This window comes from Acipenser ruthenus, chromosome 36, assembly GCF_902713425.1.
Source record: "Acipenser ruthenus chromosome 36, fAciRut3.2 maternal haplotype, whole genome shotgun sequence".
Classification (NCBI taxonomy): Eukaryota; Metazoa; Chordata; class Actinopteri; order Acipenseriformes; family Acipenseridae; genus Acipenser; species Acipenser ruthenus.
In genome coordinates this window covers 2222744-2243653 of record NC_081224.1, presented here as the reverse complement: position 1 = coordinate 2243653, position 20910 = coordinate 2222744, and the positions used below count along the sequence as shown (strand labels likewise).

Below are 20910 nucleotides of genomic sequence, written 5' to 3'. Positions count from 1 at the left end.
CCACTATTGCAATAGCATGGAGGCACTATCAGTGGATGGGGCAGGAAAAATGACATTCCACAGAGCCAAATCGCAACATAGGACGAGACCACGTTAGACCAATCACAAGCACTGGAACGGGACAGGGAAGGCGGGTGTTAGGACATGCAGAAAGACAGAGGTATTAAAAGGGAAGTCTAGTTGCCATGCTGGAAAAGGAACGTGGCAGCCAATGGTCTTTGGGAACACAGCAAGCATTAGCCAGCATATGTTTATGAAAGGGAAGCAATACATTTACCAGCGTGCTAATGAGTCTGGATCCAATTTAGGTTGCAATGGAGAGGAAATGTACAGCAAGTAAATGTAGAGACCGGGATCCACTGTCGAACATGAATAAATAAGGGTTGCAGAAATGTCAAGAAGATTTCAGCAGATGTTTTGGAGTGAGACTACCAAAGGGAAGTATCAGCGGGACCTTATTACAGTCAACCTGTAATGGCTCAAACTTCTCTGCAATGGGAGTCTTGTTGCCATGCCTGCAGCGTATCATGCAGTGGAGAGCGACCCACCAAGCACAGTGCCTCTACCGTCCTACTGGAGCTCAGCATGCATCAATCTGCCAGGGGGGATGTCAGTACGATGGATGATGATGATGTTGAAGCTCAAGTAAAGACCTCTCAACTCCCAAACCCCAGCTCAGAGTGTCCTTTAAGTAACTGTAGCTGACAAAAATAATTTCCTAGACGGTGCACTTCCTAAGCAGGTCTCGAATGTGAAGTTTTGAAAGAGACACATAAAACCTTTTTTTCCTCCCCGTTTTAAAACGGTTTTAAAGTCTGGTACTATATTAGGTTAAAGAAATTTCTCGGGTTTACTGGTCTTTCTGGAAGCGCGTTACAGTTTTGCTTCCGAGATCATTTGATCCCAGCAGTGTGGTACCAAAAAAATGATCACGTTTTAAAAATGAAAATATATAGGTTTGGAACACCACTGCGATAAAGGTGAATGGAAATGCACACGAGACAGGTAAGAACTCATTAGATTCCTACACACCGTTTCAAGACAGTGGGACCATTTAGAATTATTTTAACATCAGTTAAAATTAAATTATGTTTAAGTAACCTAATATAACAACTAATACAGTTGAAAATACTACACTAAAGAACCAGATAAAAAAAAAACTTAAAGGAACCAGAGTGTTCCGTCATATATGCGCTGGTGGGTTAGAAAGTTGAGAGGCTAATGATGGTCTTATTAAAACTAAGCCAGTGGGACAGTCATGCACTGCCAACTCTGGAGGTTTGGATTGGCTCCCGGTAAACCAAAGACCACATTCTGAAACCACTTTGCCCCCTATTTTGTGTCCTGAAAGGGTCGAATCTGATTTTTGCTTGCTTTATAAACATTCAACACCTCCAATAGACCAGGCTATTCTGTTGTGTTGCATATCTGGCACTGTGTTGCTAAGCTGTCCACGACAGAACGGAACAGCACACCCAATGCTAGGCCTTCCATAAGTCTTCCGGAACTTTAGGTAGACAATTGGAATGCTGGAATGTTTGGTCTTAACTTCAGAGACTATTACAATATGCAGCCTCCAAGGGGAGCCACTGAGCTATATAAAAACAAAAGCAATCAATTTAAAAAGGGATTGACCAACAGGCTGATATTGTGATTCTGACATGATGACCCACTCCACCCCAGTGCCTCTCTACCTTTTTGTTCTTGCTGAAAGGCCACAGCTTGGACTTGTTCTTGCCGATGGGGCGCAGGTCCGAGGGGGCTTTGGGGGTACCCAGGCTGCTCTCGGAGGTCGCCCGGTTGATGGCCTGGCTGTAGTCCTCGAACTCCACGTCCTCCGGCCGCTGGAACCCGGACTTGTGCAGCTCAATCAAGGTCAGGGCGTCCTGCAAACACATCACCCTGCATTACCTCCACTCTCCTCACCGGTCAACATACATGAAGATATCCCTTAGAACAATGTACCATAGCAAAAGCATAGCAAAGTGTGATAAAACACTGTGAAAGCATGGGAAAGCATAAGCAAGCATTGTAAAAGAATAAGGTGGTATGGTAAAGCATATTAAAAATTAGGGTAAACTATCCCCATAGTAAAAGCATAGCAAAATATAATAAAGCATAGGCAAGCACTGTAAAAGAATAATGCGGCATGACAAAGCATATTAAATAACAGTGCAAATCGTGGTAAATCAAGCCTTGTAAAAGATTCCCACAGTAAAAGCATAGCAAAGTATAGAACTGCAAAAATACTGTTAACTTTTAGAAGGGTAGATCTAAATAATTAAGTTATTTACGGACTTCAGCAGAATATTTTACTAGACAATCAGAATTGAAAATGTTAGAAACTCACTTGGTATTTTTTGGAAAAGATCATTGATTTACAGTAAAAACTACATTTTATGTATCACAGATTTGTCACAAGGCTATATATTCTTTTCTTTGGCATTTCTCTGGATTTTGCAGTTCTCTTACAAGACCGCAGAATTACTCAAAGCGATGTAGAAATGAGACTGCGGGACTCACTTTCTTCTCGTTGGCGTTGTCGGCAGCCTTGGTGATGCCGTCCAGGCACTTCCCGATGATTGGCATGACCCGTCGCTCCGTCTCAGCGAAGGTGTGATACCCCTCCCTGAGCTTCTTCACACGCCGCTCGTCCATGTCCTGCAGCTTCTGTACGGGACAAACGAGACGGGACAATCACTAAAAGGAATTCGCTGCTTCGAGGGCCGTTGGGCACGATTCTTTTCTTACCGATTCAACACCTTGGAGTTCTTCATGGTTTGATAACGAGATACAGTTGATTGTTAACTTGGTTTTTGCTCTTCTGTTACGCTTTGTTCAAACAGTTAAAATGTTTGTCTCTCACATTGTGGGAATGTTGTCATGAGTTTGAGTTTGAAATCCCACTCTTACACAGACAAAAGTGTCTTCAGGTTAAATGCACTGGATGCAAAGCATGTCAAATTAACAGGAGAAGCACCCTATACTAAATTTAAAGGATGCAAAATGCTGTAAATGAAGGGTAGAAACACATGTGGTTATAACACAGTTAAACATGGCCAGGAATTGGAAAGGGAAGGTGAAGTGGTTGTGCAGCGGCTAATGTGAAAATAAGTGCTAAAAGCACTACATTAAAACAAGCAGCATGCTTAAAAAAAAAACACACTGTATAGCTTTAAAACGGTTTGGAATCAGTGTCCCGGTTCGGAGCATTGGAAATCTGTCTCTTACATTGTAAACCTGAGGCATGTCGGTGAAGTAGAAGGAGTTCTGATCCTTGTTGTATTTCTGGAGCTGTGCCGCGTATTCGTTCTTGCATTCTTCTGCAACGTGAGTCCGCAGGTGGGCTTGCTGTTTTGCCTGAGAAAATAAAACACGCACGCGTTGAGGGTCCAGCGCTGTGCCATAACCAACACTCACAGCGCAGCAGGTGAAAAAACGACAAATGTAACCCAGCATCACAATTGGATGAGCAGTTCAGGAGTAGAATCTGCAGTAATCTGCACTAATCCTCGTGGCTAAAGACCATCCAGTCTGACCGAGGGGCTGCAGTACCTTCTCCACGTCTGCCTTTGTTGCATTGATGTCCTGGTCGAGCCTCTCTGCATTCAGGGCGGCCTTCTCGGCTTCTCTCCACTCTCGCTCAAACTTGCGCTTGCTCTGGAAAGGAGGGTAGCGTTTCAGCAGCTTTGAAACACCTCTCAACTGCTGGGATCAAATGTAACTCCCATTGTATAGCAGTTTCCCCCCCCCCATTCCGGGTTTTACTGCAAGCTTGATTAGCCACAAACGAGCTCAAGTGTGTCCTATTAAACTCATGGTGAAACCAGGAATGGATCAAACTGCTGTGCAATGGGAGTCTTATTTCCATCCCTGAACTTACCAAACAGTACGGTTCTTTGAGATACAGGTAACTAGCGTGCAGGTATAATACTTACTATATTAAAAGGTCTTGCTCGTTACATGATTGCATCACAACACTGTCATGAGAACATTAAACACATCTTGTTGCTTCCATGACTCATTTATAGCACCATTGTGTGAACAGTGCACACAGTGACCATTACAAAACAGCTACATGCAATTTTGTGTCTGTATTTTGAAGTGTTCTCTCACATTGCAGTAACATTCATCTTGTATCTCCACTTGGTCTCTGGATCTCGTTAGGAGAATGAAAATGCAGCCAAATAATTTGTGAGAAGAAACCTTTGTCAAGGCATGGGCCATTATGTAAATCTGTGGGGGGGGTTTCTTGCAAACAAAGTAAGGGCTATATACAGTAGTGTGCAAATGTATTTGAACATCACATTGCTTCTGTAGTTTTGATTTGTTGTGCGTATGAAATCAAACCACTGGAACTGAAAATCTTGGAAAATTGTCAATAGGAACATTTGTGATTGTCTCGTTTAAATGACTTTAATAGACCATACATGCAATTAATTTAAAATAATAAGAAAAGGAACACACGGACACACATGGTAAAATGCATGTGACTTTTTAAAAGTTGTTTCTTACATGTTTCTAATATTTTCATATGTTTCTACATCAGTGATATAAAAACGACAAATCTTGGTGTTCTTATACATTTGCACACTACTGTAGATGAAAGCGTTTACTTTTCATTTTTAAATACTTTGCTCCAGCCTCCACAGCCAAACACAAACAGCACCCATCTGCTGCAGAGTTTGTTATGAAATTACCTCTGGCCATGGGACAAAGCTGCTTCCCCAGCATGTTTACTTGGCAGGCTAGTATTCTACTCCTGGCTGGAGAGTAATCTCAACATTGTGTGTGCAAGCATCCCACACTTCCCAGCCAAAGCTACTGCAATTCATTACATGTGGAAGTGCTATGAAAAGAAGGCACCCGATATATCAACGGCATACTTTTTCACACAACATGAGCAGAGCTGCATCAAAACCCGGCAAGCGCTTCCAAGATACACCCTTCAATTTCTCAGCCAATCAGGTGTCACGTACTGTTAACAAAGCACCAACATATGGGGGATCGTGTTAACAAGCAAAGTTTCATCAAATTGGGGTGTGTTGTTCTGATGATCATACAGGTTTTATGAGCCCAACTACATAGCTAAATTTTGATCCAGAGGGAATGTCCTTACCAAGTTTCGCCACTGCTAGATGAGCAGTACGCCAGATATATAAAAAAAGTTACACTGCGGCATACGTATGTAAGCAAGAGATAATTACTGTACATCCAGCTGATTAGAAAGGTCACTCACGCTGTCCAGCTGTTTAAAACTGCACTCCAAATACTGCTGGGCTTTCCTCCCTTCCAAAAGAAACTGAAAGAAAAAGGGAGAGGAATAAGGTCAGTTCTGCATTTGGGATGCCTTTGAGAAGCAGCTTCATGTCCCTCCCTCTCTCTATCCTCCCTCTCACCATCTTGCGCTCCTGTTTGATATCCTGAGAGTACTTGGTGAGCTCAATGCAGATGTTCATCATCATATTCTCAGCTACGACCTCCCTCTGGCCGGCGTAGTCGTTCATCTCATTCAGGATGTCCACGAAGGACTGGGATTGACTGAACCTACGAAGAGAACAAAGGAAGACTCTCAAGCGCATCGCCTCCAGAGCTCTTATGTCCCACCGTAGCCACCGTAGTGTTTACCACCCTTCTGTTTAAACCTGTATCCCTTCTGTCTGGAGGTTTCAGCTCAAGTACCCCTTTATCATTTTCCCTCTACTGAATGGGAGCCCTGGTTGCAATAAAAGGCAGAATAATTTGAAAAACTAAATATATATAAGTTTGTCAACAGTTTGAACTGACAAACTGTTGGTTTAGGACAGAGTACCAAACAGTAATTTTTAAAACACTGAATTACAAGCACAGAATCAAAAGACAGCATTTGGGAATCCCTTTGGAAACACGTGCATTCGCTTTCTATTTTCGGCAGTTCTTATAAATAACCCAAAATACCATTTACTTACCACTTAGCATCTCAGCAGAATTGTGTGCCATTTAAAATGGTTTACGACATCATTAACCTCAAGATAAAACTACAATAACTAACAATGATGAACTTTTTATTGAAGCCAACATAAAAATGATCCAAAAGGGACTCTGTATAACTTTGTCACTTTGCACTTAGACTTGTGTTTTCTTCCTTCGTTTTTCTTTTGCAAGCAAGAAATACATTTTTGACTCGAGAAACAATGCACAGGATAATCTGGGATGTACTCTGTCAAAACACCGAAAACAAATTCAACCAGCCGCTATTGCTGAAACTAATGCAGCCGCACCTAACAGAGTGGAAACACGCTCAATGGAAATCACTCAGGCGTACAGGTGGATGATCATTTTGAAACAATAGTCAGACTGTAACCTTTGAGCTGCTAAACAAAAATGAAATATTTATGTGTAGGAGATTAGAGATTATATAATACCGTAAACAATGACAAGGGGGAAAAGATGGAGTTCTTTAGCTTTTGAGACTCTCGGGACTGCCTGGAAGAATGCCAAGGGTCAATGTGTCAAACAGCCCTGCCACTTCTGAGACGACCTACAGCTGCCACGGTTGAGGGATTATCAAAATATTTCAAGTGCTTGACAACATTCCCTGCATCGCAACGTCACCCCCAACTTCATCCACACCCAGCCGACAAGCTTCAGACTCATAAATCAAGTCAGAGCCAGCAGTGGTTTGACAAGGAGATGAACGCTTTATCATCGGAGACTCCGGGGAGGGGCTGGAGAACATATCCTTCATTCCTGTGTAATTTCAATTGTGTTCTTTTATTTGTAGTAAGTTTTTTTTGCCAAGTATCTTCATGAAAAGACAATTAAATATTGCTTTCATTTTAAAAGCATCAATATATGGTTGTCATTTTGTACAAACTACAAGCCTGGCCAAAACACCCTATAGAATTAATTGTTTGCTTCATAACGTTGAATGAAACCTGCTGAATAATGTCATGTTAACATATTGAATGACATACTGCTTTGTCGTTTTCCACATACATCAAAAATCTAACTTGAAATACTACTGTACTACTATTATGGCTTCCGGTAGACTTTTTACAATATCATTTTTGTAGTTTCTTTGACTACATGATGTTAAATAAAATATTTAAATGATGTCTCAATCCTAAATCCTAGGTGCTGCAAAACTTTTGGCCATAGCTGTATAGGTAAAACAAATGTATATCAGCTAGATATGAAATGCCTCTACTGGTGTCTATTTTCACACAAGTTACTTCGCCAGGTGGATACCCTTCCAGTCTTTTGAAGGTCCAGTTCTTGGTTTTGGAGGAGGCCAGTGCAAAACTGTACCAAATCACATGCCGTGGATTACAGGACTAGAAACTCGAGGCTGAATTCAAAACCCAGTCTCCCAGAGATGACAAGCAAGTGCATTTGCACTTCACAGCACCCTGGTGCAGCACATCACCCAGCCTGTCGCTTTACAAGCCCTGAGCAGTGCCGAGAGAAGAGATGTCGGAGAATCCTGCTGAACTGCATTCTCCAAACTCCTCCCAAGCCTGGATACCTATTTCTGGCGTAGCCAGGGACGGCACTCAAAGTGACACATCTGACGAAACTCAAAAATAAAAAGCCTGTCGTAGAAGAATGCATGAGAAACCCCAAAAAACGAGAACACAATAGCTTTTTGTACAACTAAAGCAGAGTTTTGGAAATGGTTGTACTACGCATTTACCATAGTTTGCAGTGTTTGTGCGCTTTATCGTCCCTCTCTATGCTTTACAATGCTTACATATGCCCCCACCCCCCCATGTATGATTAACCTTTATAAGGGAGCAGAGAGGACACATTGAGCGCTGCAGTGCATGGGTCTCTTCAGCTAGTATCCTAGCAGCAACTGTTCTCATGAGCCATAAGAACCAAGTACAGTGCTTAATACCATGTGTACAGTATCTACTGGGTATCTAATTCATGAATGAAATTACAACAGTAAATGCTGGAGACTAGAACATCTGAGATCATGTACAATTTGATCATTTGCAAAACCAAGCGCCACGGACCGCAATAAACACATACAATTATTCTGGGGGGGGGGGGGGGGGGGGGGATGATAAGGTTCTGGAAAAAGAAAGAAATTACTGTGCACATCTTAAAATATATATATGAATCTAAAGCAAATCTTATTACTGACATCTCTAGGCAAAGTTTCTAGATGGCGCTGTGCATCTGACTGGTGCCTTTCAAAGCTTGCATATTATTGGACAAAGTCTGCTATCGGCTTGCTGCGCGGTGCGCACATTAGTAAGCATTGGACACAAATTGGTAAACTATTACTTGCAGTTTTAAGTTAAGTTTGCTCTTATTATGAGGGATCAGTGGCTGGTTAGTGCAAAAGAAGAAAAAATAAAACACACAACAGCAGTGGCAGAGAAGCCAGTGGCATGTTGGATTTCTTTTTTTGCCGGTGTAAGTACATGTGTGCGGAGACAAGAGGAAAGGGAGGCGCGGTGCAGAAAGTTTGAGAACCACCGCTCTGCATGGTGAAGGAATTCCAGGAGGTTCTGGAAGGGGACCGTTTCACGTACTTGCATTCCTGGTCTTCTTTGGTGCCACGTTTCGGACTGTACTTCTTCACCAGACCCCTGGAACAACAAAGGATGAAAGGGGGTTTTAGCTGCTCGTGCAAAACTCCAACACTGGCTTTCCGTTAGCCAGGAAACTCACGGCATTCTTCTGATAAATTAACTGAGAGAAAGGGGGGTTCTGTTCCACAAGTATTCAAAGCATCAACTTAAAAAAAAAAAAAAACTTTGTATCCAAAATGAAATGTCCTACAAAAACACCCTTTAAACCTTCAGCCTTATCAGCTTAATATTGTAACAACCTACTTTCAAATCTCTTCTGAATTAACGTTTGGAAAATAAATGATCCCAGTCACATGCTAAATGCTTTTAAAGATTATCTCCAGTCTGGAGAAGGAAATAATGGCTGTTTTATTTAATTCAGGTGTTTCACCACCACAGGAGAGAAAAAAAAAAAAAAGTGTTTTATGCGAGGAATTCAAAACCCAGAACCGCCTGGCCCACCACGTGAACCACAGGCCCACAATGCCCTCGTTTCCACAAGCCCCCAGTCATGTGCCCTTCTGGTTCCAATTCTTCCTGGTATCAGTTTAGATAGCTGATAAAGTCTGGGTTCTTCTGAAACTAGGAGTCTAGTTTAAATCACTTTGTGCCCACAGGGCCAGCACAGGTACACCTCAATAGTGCAGCACCAATACAAAGAGAAACCTACAGTAAGTAGACCACACTCAATAAAATAACAATACAATAATTCCAAACAATCACTATACATCCGGAAATAACACATATACATATACAGCTATATATATTTGCATCACCCTAGAATTTCAGGATTCAGATTTAATAAAATTAGATGAACATAACTTTCAGCTTTTATTTAACATCATGCAAATCAAAAGAAGCTACAAAATTATATGACAAAAAAAAAAAAAAAATGCAAAAAAAGTCTACCGGAAGCCATAATAGTAGTATTTGGTAATGAGAGCGCATTCCATTGTGTTGACTTTCTTAATCCTCTCAGGCATGGACTGAATGAGGAACTGAAGGCTTGCGTTTCTTTTCGATTCCCCCATGCAGCCTTTACACCCGATTCTTATTCAACGGAGACAAAGGTATCAACATTATTTACGTTATTGAGAGTATTGGTTTCTGGGAATATATAGGTTTGTCTGTCCTGTACATTTATCCAGCTGTAGCTATCACTTATTAAATTGCAATGACACTTGGCAAGAACAATATCTACGTTATTGAGATCATCGGACTGCGCTATGCTGTGCGTACTGTTGATATACGTCAGTCATCGACTTCTCCAATTGTGAATTTAAAGCCATGGCATACTGTATGTTGCCGACGTACTTGCTGGCTTAACTTGACGATTTCATTAGGGAAGGCTGCTGTGGTTTGGGATACTCCAATTACCTGAGCTGTTTGGCGTAGTTCTGCTCGATCTCCGTCCGTTCCTTCACAAACTTGACGTACTTCTCGACCAGATCCAGACCCCACTGCGTGTGCTTATCGATGATCTCATACTGGTCCTGGAAGAAAGGGAGAAGAATGAGTACTCCAGGGTTTATTAAAATAGAACGACAAGTAACACTTGTTAAAGAAATAAAGCTGACATTATCAACATGATAAACAAACAAACACTCCTATATCTAGTCGTGCTGCGTCCCCCTACGACCCTTAGAAGTACCCCCAACATCTGACGCCATCATACTCTTACTAAATACAGCACTGCCTTTAGCAATCATCTATACTATTTCCACTGAGCAATTCATTATTTCTCCCCTAGTCGGCAGGATTTATCTTTGGAAAAACGTGTTTTGAACTTTAACCTTTAACTTCCATTCATGTCCCCTCTCTCTCTCTCATCCTACACTCTCTGTGCGAAGTTTGAAGTAGTGACTTGGGTTCACTTTGGACAATTTAGGATGGTATTTCTATTGATTCCCCCTCTCACGTGTGTCTCTTCTGGCTGAAGTGATTGTAATTCTTTTAAACTATCTTGATTGTTCTCCATTAAATCCTGGGATCAACCCTCTCTGTACCTGTATACCTTAATCTATTTACTGTACACTCACCACCTTCCAGCTGTGATCACCTGCAGTACTGGGTAGCTGCAGCAACAGCTGTGAAAGCCAAACCCAAATGCATTCGAATTACAATCGTCTCTTATTCAAGGCGCTCTGTTTTCTTTGAGTGTGTGCATGCGTGTGTGTGCATGCATGTGTGTGTGTAGATGCATTTTTCACATTCTGAGGCTTGCACCTACATGAAGAAGCATCCAGGGAATCGTGTCAACAGTTTCATTTTCTTAAGAAACCTTTCTAAGAACTCTTTCAAAATAAGGCACTGCTGACTTGAATTGACCCAGGAAGTGCAACATAATAAAGTAATATAGTAACATATTTCCTCAGAAGGCACAGAAAATCAGAACACACTTTACTGTAAAGAAGTGCCAGATACCATGCTTTGAAATGAAAACAGCTGGCTACAACAGGTGGTACATTTGCGACCGCAGTAGCTAATGGAAATGAACAGCTCAGATTTATGAATTATTTTTTTTTGCTTACTGATGCGTCAATACATCTGCAGCTACTGTACAGAACATATAAAAAAACAGGAGGGGGCTCTGCTACTGTAAAATAAAAAAAATCGCAAACAAGCAAAAAAGGAGACCGCAGCTCAACGGCGAGTCACAAAAACAGGAAGTCATGAATCAAACATTACTGAACCGAAACAATGAAAACGGAAACATCCTGCACAGCACAGCAGGGATGGAAATAGGACCCCCATTGCACAGCAGTTTGATTCATTCCTGGTTTTACTAGGAGTTTAATATCACACACACACTCAAGCTTGTTAACTATACACTGTGGCTAATCAAGCTTGTAGTAAAACCTGGAATGGGTGAAACTGCTCTGCAAGAGGAGTCTTATTCCTACTGCTTCCCTCCTTTCTAGAGCAAACACAAGTTTGAGTGAGGGGATAAGGCAATGCCAGTTTGAAACGCTCAGCTTAGCTTTTCGGTCCTCTCGCCCAAACTGCACGATATTACATATCTTATACTGAAAGCAGAAAGAAGGCAAAGACACTTTTTCAGGAACAGTGGCTTGAAACCTGGTTCCAGGAGACCAAGTCTGAGGCAACTACTGTATCAAACCTCAAGTCTGCCCTGGTGTGCCATGCAGTGGTCTGAAACCTAGTCTCCTGAAACCAAGTCCCAAGCCACAAAGTGTCTTTGTGTTTCCCACAGCTTTAGAAACCTCCATGCAATCTAACAGAGATACAAGGTTAAAGATGTTGAAAAGAGAAGGAAACTATCTCCGCCAAGTCTGCTCTGTAATATACAACAGGATGCAGGCTACATCAAAGCCAGCATGCCGTCTCATTTATAACATCTCCACTGGAGACCTCAGCACAGCCTCTGTATGGGAGTTTTATGACTCACTGGTGGGAGAGCACTGAAAGCAGCTTGGATTTCAGTCACATGGTTTGGAAAGAGCTCAAGTGATTCAGAGAGGAGAGAAAACACAAAACGCAGGCCGACTGGCTTTGTCGTCTTCTCTCTTTCGCGTACCAAACGACACTCCCAAACTGATGGCACTGGAGAAGATTCCTACACACCAAGTGAACAGCTACTCTTCCCACAGCCCCTAAGTGAGATCACTGCTGTCCGTTTTATATATGGGAGATAAACAGTCACTCTTTCCAATGCCAAGCGCTCCCACACTGCAAACACACAGCACAACAACACCTCCTCTTCTCGCTGCTTAAGTTGCACCCAAACATCCTTTCCACACTACCAGAAGTTTATCCAAGGGCCTTGCATGCACGGGAAAGGCAAGGATTAAAACCGATAGGCCCCAATTCCCCCCAAAGCAGTCTTTAACTTGTAAAATAGTGCTGGGATAAATGTTTCAATATTCAAACCAACGCTGCTTGGTAAAAATGACCATTTTCATATTTATTTGTATTTAACCACACTGTACAGGTAACAAGTTCATGTGTGTCTTATGTCTTATGGTAAAACCAGGAATGGATCAAGCCGCTATGGAATGGGAGTCTTATTTCCATCCCTGCATTACAACTGAAATGTAATATCATTAGACTATAGACTGTACTGGAATTCCATTGCAGGGATGGAAAGACTCCTATTCCATACCAGTTTCACCCATTCCTGGTTTTATTACAAGCTTGATTAGCCACAGTGTACAGGTAACAAACTCATGTGTGTCTTATTAAACTCATGGTAAAACCAGGAATGGATCAAGCCGCTATGCAATGGAAGTCTTATTTCCATACCTGGAATAGTCCGCCTTACCCGGCTACAGCAAGGGACGACAGGTAAAGCCTGTGTGGGGATTTAGCTTGGGGCTGTCGCATTGCACAACACTGAAAACAGAACCTTTAAAACAATGAAAACCAGTTATCTGGTAGCGACCGTATGAAACATGTTTAGAGACCAAGAACGGGCAACTTCCTTATAGCAGCCCTGTGCAGCACAAAAGCAACAGTGGGAAATTCCAAAAACACAGCAGCAGAATCCCCTAGAATATCCAGGTGGTTCTGGAACCTGAATCCATGACAACGGTTTCACGGTCTCCACGGTGCTAAAAACAGGCGTTTTAAAGAGACAGGTACTACCACAGCAGCTATTGGGAAGAAATATGACTAATCACACTTGGGTAGGGCCAAGTTAACAGCAAAAAGGAATTTGAAAACAGTTGGCGTTAAGATAATTAAAATAAAACACAGGTTAAATCAGGATACTGTATATGCACCTTAGCTGTTTCTTGTAAGTTCTGTAACATTTTGTTTAGTATTGAATTACAAATTAAACTTGGGCACTGGGAAATCCTTTGTGTTTGTGAACATGGGCTGCTTGATCAATTAAATGAAAAAGAAATTAAACAAAAATCGGACAACTTTTCTATTCATCTATTTGATAAAGCTGTAAAACAACCTACTGTAAAAAGATGGCATGTACATTTGTATGATACATAAAACACCCAATCGCATACTGTAGTTGGGTGATGCAGCCAGATATTCACCCTGATCTCTGTTTCAGGAGATATGGTCATACAAACCCCTCTCTTTTCCTGGAACAGGCAGCGTGTGGTTTACAGTTTACATTAAACTCTGCGACATGAAAGCAGCTCAATTATTCATTTGTCTCCCAAATCATCGTCGGCTAGCATTTGAAACTCACCGAGTGCAGGAGCACCTCAGCCCTGCGCCACGGCAGACGGTACAAGCAAAGGATCCGGTTACAGTTTTAATTAAATACAGTTTGCTAATCCATACAGACTTGTAATCCAAAATCATGCATTTCTTTATGATGGCAAGTCAACAGCAGCTGCAGATACTGCCACCCAGGTCTGTTATAATACTACAGGGATGGAAACAAGACTCCTATTGCATATCACCCACTCCAGGTTTTAATACAAGCTTGATTAGCCCCAGTGTATAGGTACAAAGCTCAGGTAGTGTGTCTTATTAAAAGCAATTGTAAAACCAGGAATGGATCCAATCCTGTGAGTCTTATTTCCACCCCGGTATTCCTACAGTGACCTGCACCTGTATCGTACAATGCCTGTCCTTTTTTGATAGTAACTTTGAAACCAGTGCATACATACAGAGAGGGTCCCAAGAACTGTACAGTACCTGAATGCTTAAATATATGTGTATAAAATGAAAAAGAGGCTAGGCGCATATGATAAAGATTTATTGAGGGATTGGTGCAAACATGTAAGCAGGTATTGTGCTGATGTGATTAACACATTTGTATAAGTTTTATTACTGAGGAGTGAATTAAATACATAAAACAACGAATAGTACAGGTCTAAAGCCCTAATCTCAACACGGTCAGATGAGAGGGTCTACTTTAAAAGGGCAGGCTCTTAAAATAAAACCATTTCAACAGGATATTCACCCAGAGTGCTGATATTTTCAACATGTGCCTTTAAAAGCAACACACTCCCTCAACAGGCATGAAGCCTTTTGAAACGGTACGGGGGACAGACGAGTAACACCTTTAATGCAACACTGACATCCGGCCTCCAATGGGCCTCCACCGTGAGCAGTTCATGACCTTTGAACTTTGGTAAGCATGCAGGGGGTTTCATGGGGCGCCCCCCTGAGGATTCTAATTCAATCAAACGAGTTCGGGTTTCCTGAGGTTATTCAGCGCCAGCGAAGCAGGAGAAGGGGGGTCATTGTGAAGGCGACAACGTGTTAAAAACAAACAAAAAAAACCAAACAAACATATAATTTGATCCAATACCGTTGGACAGCACCAACGGTTTGTAAATCCTGTTATTCAGGAAAGTTAGGTTTTTTTTTTTTGTTTTGTTTTTCTTAATGAAAACTTTGTCCATGTTTAAAGTTTGACAGGAAATTGTGGAGCGAGGATCACAGGGGGAGAAGCAGGGGCCAGGGTTATACACAGAGGAGCTGCTGTGGAATGTAAGGGACGGGGGAGGGCAGTGGTTGTTCTTTCCCAATGTTAGCGTTTGTGGGAATCTGGTGCATTTCATAAACCCTTTAGATCACAGAACCCCTGATGCACGGCTGGGCCTGCCGACTCTCTTTATATGTTCATCACAACATGAGGTGGAAACTGATACAGTAATTGACCCCAACCCTGGAGGGTACTTGCTTCTACTTAAACTATGTAGCCTGAATTAACCCTTTGTCCTCAAGGTCCCTCCTTATCTTAGCAACGTATGTTAACACATGCCATTGGAATCTCATGGGACTCCTAGGTCCCAGTCTGAGGTTGTGTAGAAATATATGTAAAGAATGTTTTTGCCCTGTTCTCATGTACACTCAATAAAGGAGCTCCTCCTTCGCCGCGACAAAAAATTCAGGACTGAAAGGGTTACAGAAAAAGACTGCTAACAGGAGGTATGGTTTTAAAGCCTTGGTTAGAATCAAAAAACACCACCAATTAACTCAACTGTTCAGGACACAATCAAATGTGTTTTTTAAAAAAAATCCCAGACGTATTTCTAAAACTTTCCTCGTGTGGGATTCCCTGGACGTGCCAGTCGATTAATCAGCAGCGGTGATGTCAGCAGTCTGAGAATCTGAGGGGGTCACTTCCTGTGCCACTGCAGCAGGACAGGACATGCAGTTCAGAACAGTACAGAACTCACACACATTCCAGAACTCTCATAGACACACAGTACAGAACTCCAGACACACAGCCCAGAACTCTCGCACACTGCCAATCCTGTTTTTCATAGGAGTAGAAGCTGCTGCCTTTGAGTTTCATTAACTCTTACCCTCCCCGCAAAATAAATTCTATGTTTTACCAGATTAAAGCAGCAACATTTCTTCTAGGTTTGAGGAAAGGCTGGAATATGAATGCATTCCACCTGTCTGTGTGTACAGTATGTGTGTGTGTATGTCTGCATCTTCAATTTCATTTGCGAGAAGCTCATTTTAACAGGACACTGCTCGTTGCAATTTTGATCAATGATGTGTCAGAATTGATTAAAAGGGGAATGGGAATTGATTTTAAAAGGAATTAAATGTAATTATATAAATTATATATAATTCACATTTAGAGCGATAGAGTTTTTCAAATCACCTCAAAACGGCACAGCAACCTTAAAGCTCATACTATACTAAAAACAGAGAGTTGCAGCAGCAGCTATTTCAAAACAACATTCTGCTGCAATGCAAGTACAGTCATGGGGTTCAAATAATCTCTGCATTGACCCGTCAGATACAGATCTCCCAGTATGTTCATATTCAGGGTTTAAGACCTTGACAGGTTACTGAGCCAAGAGAAACCAAACCAAATGAGACTCCCATTGCATAGCAGTCTGATCCGGTCTGGGTTTAATAAGACACACCTGAGCTTGTTACCTACACACAGAGGCTAATCAAGTTCGTAGTAAAACCTGGAACGGGTGAAACTGCTATGCTTTATTTTCCCAGGATTGCTAACTATTCCAGCAAAACATGCTTCTGATAAGACTCCTCAAGGTGGATCGTTGATGGGATGTAGGGAAGCATATTAGTGTTGAGCTGTGCACTGAAGTCCACCCACCAGTGAAACATTGTGTACTAAAACAGGGTCGGGGTCAATTCCTGTTCTTCCATTCCTTTTTGAAATTAATATCCCAGTTCAAATTCCAATTCCCATTCCCCTTTAATCAATTCCAACACATCACTGATCAAAATTGCAATTTGCAGTATTCTGTTAAAATCAGCTTCTCACAACGGCAAACAAACGACTTCAACTGAAGTCACTGTTTGTTAGTCAATTAAATTGGCTTCAAGTGAAAGCAGCTGAACACTCACAACAATTATGTCTTTAAAACATCAAAATTGGAACCACTGCATTAACCAACTGTGTCAGACAGCCCACTGACTTGCGTGAATGCTGACAATCTTCTGTCACAGCAAACACCGCTGTTGTGTCCCGTCTCTCTTGGATGGGAAAGTGGCATGAAAAACTAAAACCTAGCACAGGAATGTAAACAAGCCTGGATTATCAGATCTGGGAGAAAAGCGACTAACTATGATCATATTACAAGTGCTTCTTCATGGCTTTGAGCACTGCAATCAAGTTTGGTCTTGTGTGATGTTAGCAGAGCGGGTCTGGTTTACCTGCATCCACACGTCGCACGTCGAGACAGGATTCTAGTGATTTTTGTTATTTTTTAAATACAGTAAAACCTTGTGAATGGAGGTTGTTCGTAAGTCTGAAATGTCTAACTTAATAAGTGTGTTCACCTGCTATCTGCAGCCTCAATCTGGAGAATATAAGGATACAGCACAGTACTGCAATACTCATATGGTTTAAAAACAGTACTATAAAAACGGAACACGCTAAAATTGAACTTACTATTCAGATTGTAACAGATTTAAACGTCCAGGAAAACCTGGGTTAACATTGCGCTTGCTTTTATTTTATTTTAAAACACAACGCATTTGTGCAGCTGTCACTCCGTTTCCTTTGGCTTGAAAAAAAAAAACACTGTGCTTTGTTTAAAATCAAAATGTTCCTAGTAAAACTGCCTGTACGTGCTTTGAAATCTGCCTCACCTTTGCCTGGAACCATTTGTTGGTACAGTAATTTTTCCTTCTTCCTGACCAGCATGGTGCTTACAGGAGCACCTATCTGGTTGCATTGCACGCATGGTTGAGTGATTGCATGCTTCTGGCTGAAAGTGGGGTGTTTGGTTGACCAGTCGGTTCATAAGTTTGGTGTTTTGTAACTCTGAAGTCGTACTGTGCTGACCAAGAACACATCAACCAAGCTGTGGAAACCGAACTATAGTCGAACCCAGGCTCAGTGCATCTGCAGGTCTACTGCCTGAAACGCTGAGAAATTCACGCTGTTGGGAAGACAACAGACTTAAAGACACCACACAAATTAGGAGTTAGGGATTAGACACTCTGATCTTGCTAGCGTTCCAGCTTTTACTATGACAATACAACTGAGTCTCACCACACAGCTTTTCAAACTTACAATTAAGTCCAGTAGGAAGGAACTGGAATGGCTCTAGCTGCTATGCAACGGGAATCTTCAATTATGTAGCGGGAGACTTCAATTACAATCGTAATGTAATATTTTGTCCCACAAATTCCTGTGGCAGAAGCATATTGGTGCTATTTGAATCCCTTGCCTACTAATAAACTATAATATCTGTCCAATGTGGTTCACTGTCACACTCCCTCTCTCTCACACACGTGTCATGTTTTTTGCAACCATACTATGGGAGACTTTCAGAAAAGCTTTACTGAAATATAAAAGGCATGCTAATTTTGTATTTTATCGGTATTTCACCCACAGCAATGCACTCAGTAGAAGTCTGTCTTCAATACATTCATAAAATATGTACTTCAAGTGTCTGATTTTGGCTCTGCGATTGCCGTGTAATAATTCAAAATATTAACATTATTGTAACGTCCGTCCTCTGTTATATCCCTCGACAAGCTTTAAAACAACATAATCCACCTCAGACATTGATTACTGCAATATTTATCCGTGCTTGCATTTGTTCACGTGTGAAAACCGGACAGCTGGCTTACATTTGACTTGTAAACAGGTCAAAGTGCAAAACCAGTTTACAAACTTAACGCAGTGCCATGGCAACAGAAACACAGGAAAACAACGACCCTCTGTTTACAAGAGCTCCGTAAACAGAGTGTCATTGAGCGAGGTATTTGTTTTAAGTCACTGTGGTTTATTGAGAGAGTTGGAGTCTGTAGTGGGAGTGCAGGGGACAGGGCTCTGATGGTGTGCACCAGGGTGATTACAGTAGTCCCGGTTACTGCATTAGAGCCCTCAGTCATCTCATGTTATAAAACTCTAGCCAGTAGATGTGCAATCAGCAACCAATTTGCTAACCGTATATCAGACAGGTAACAATAAATCAATGCATTGAGAACGCTTTGGTATTCAACAGCAAGGAAGCGAAATGTCTATGTTATGCTGTAGACTTGTCCCAAAAGCCTTCAGATACTACTGAAACATGTCTGTGCATTTATTGGAATAAAAGCACTGAAAAATCTATTCTGACTGTTAATTCTATTATTAAAAAGCAATGGCATGGCTGTAGATTTTGACAAGCATGTGCAACTGACCGCCAGGGAGTTTAAATCAATAAATCTTAAACTGAGTGAACACAAACCCATAATATGCAAAACAATTTTAAAGGGAGGGAGGGAACATGAAGTCACTTTGTGGCTTGGAACTTGGTTTCAGAAGACTAGGTTTCGGGCTACTGCACACCACGGGAGATGGGGTTTGATACAGCAGACGTGCCTCAAACTAGGTCTCCTGGAATCAGATTCCAAGTGACTGTTCCTGAAAAAGTGGCTTTGTGGTCCTTTAGTTTCAGAAATAAAGATTTAAGTCTTGTGTGTCTTGTACAGGAGTAACCAATACTAAAAACTTCTGGGTTTTTTCCCTCACTACATAAGCATAACTGCTATTCCTCTGTACAGGTAAGTGAATCAAACAACAGCCTCTGTGGTTTTCCAGCCCAATCCACTGCTTATCAGTAGAGGGATGGTGTACGGAAGAGGCAGAGGCATGCTGTGGGAGGATCGCTGTTCTGTTCTTGAGCTTGTGTCCTGTCCTGGAATGTGCAGAATGCGAGTTATATTAATAGAAACTGCGGCCCGCTTAACTGAACATCAAGACACAGAGGATACAAGCAAACATGTAGGGTGGGATTCATATGAATTACACCGTGCCGGACATCTCCCCAGGCTAGGGTTGCCTTCAGGTCAATGGCTGCCAATGTCAGGGATGTTAGGGCTCTGTTTCAGGCTGGAAAATCTTCTTGTAACGGGATTAACTGTTTTTCCTTTTGAATCGATTCCAATCAAAATTGCAATTAGCAAATTGTAAAAAACAAGCTTCTCACAGTGGTAACAAATTAGTTCAAATGAAGTCACTGTTTGCTAGTCAATTAAAATGAAAGCAGTTGGAACGATCGCAACAATTATTACGTGGCTAAAAATGTCAAAAATCCAATTCCTTCAAAAATGAATTGGAATTGAATTACAGGGATCGACCCCCAGGTACTTGATTTTATTAAACTCTGTAGCCTAAATACTGAATGAACCCTTCCAGTCCTGGCAGGACCTGAGAGACAAACACTGTAACTGTTTGAACGAAGCGTAACAAGAACAAAAAACCAAATCCAATGACCTAATTAACAAAATCGATTGAATCTCACCATCTGATAATTCTCTTGTTTGCAAATTTTAAAAATCCTTGCAGACTTCCATTCTCTCTCAGCGCACTTTGGAATACAACTGAAGAAACGTTACATTGATCCAGTTTTAATATATTGAAAACCTACTGGTACCTTTAATTCCAGGCTGTTTAATCTTGATTCAGGACACTCCTTCACAGAATTCACAGGCGCATGTGTGTACAGTATAGGTAATCTTGCAGGAAAAACTGAAACCACTCTTATTGCAATTATAGAGGGAGTCTTATTTCCATGATTACTAAATAATGGGATGTGACTAACAATATTTGCAAGAATCTGAACAAAAAAAATGACCTTTTTATCAGTGGAAACAGGATGCTCAATGGTAAAGAGTAAAGGGTAGGCGTGAATAAATTAAGGTATTTTTTGTTGTTACAGTAATTAAGTTAAATGGAGAGCTTTTTTGTTCCTCAGCTGTAGAGAGGAGATAGCGGAGGGGGGGTACGAGGGGGTGGTGCTGGTTAAGTGGTCTAATGTTCAATGACGTGAGGTCTTTACTTAACTGAATTAGACAGGGCGGCTTACAGAATCCGTGTTAACGCAGGTCATGAACGTGACATATGGTTGCACAGTAATCCCTGGTCCCCAGAGAGAGGGCAAGGTTTAGCCTGCCAAAACATAACACATCAGTTTGGACT

General features: G+C 41.6%; 1 protein-coding gene across 5 annotated transcripts in view; it reads right to left on the bottom strand.

Annotated features, from left to right (window-relative positions):
* LOC117402079 (cdc42-interacting protein 4 homolog) overlaps positions 1 to 20910 on the bottom strand; it is a 48281-nt gene that overhangs the window by 9904 nt on the left and 17467 nt on the right. For 3 of the 5 annotated variants that reach the window (XM_034910503.2, XM_034910505.2, XM_059008233.1), the window contains exons 2-9: positions 9942 to 10057; positions 8526 to 8582; positions 5400 to 5547; positions 5240 to 5302; positions 3556 to 3660; positions 3232 to 3360; positions 2524 to 2670; positions 1695 to 1886 (exon numbers count right to left, since the gene is read on the bottom strand). In XM_034910503.2, the coding sequence (XP_034766394.1) occupies positions 1695 to 1886; positions 2524 to 2670; positions 3232 to 3360; positions 3556 to 3660; positions 5240 to 5302; positions 5400 to 5547; positions 8526 to 8582; positions 9942 to 10057 (957 nt within the window). The remainder of the gene's footprint in view (positions 1 to 1694; positions 1887 to 2523; positions 2671 to 3231; positions 3361 to 3555; positions 3661 to 5239; positions 5303 to 5399; positions 5548 to 8525; positions 8583 to 9941; positions 10058 to 20910) is intronic. The other 2 variants (XM_059008232.1, XM_034910504.2) reach the window with 2 other exon arrangements.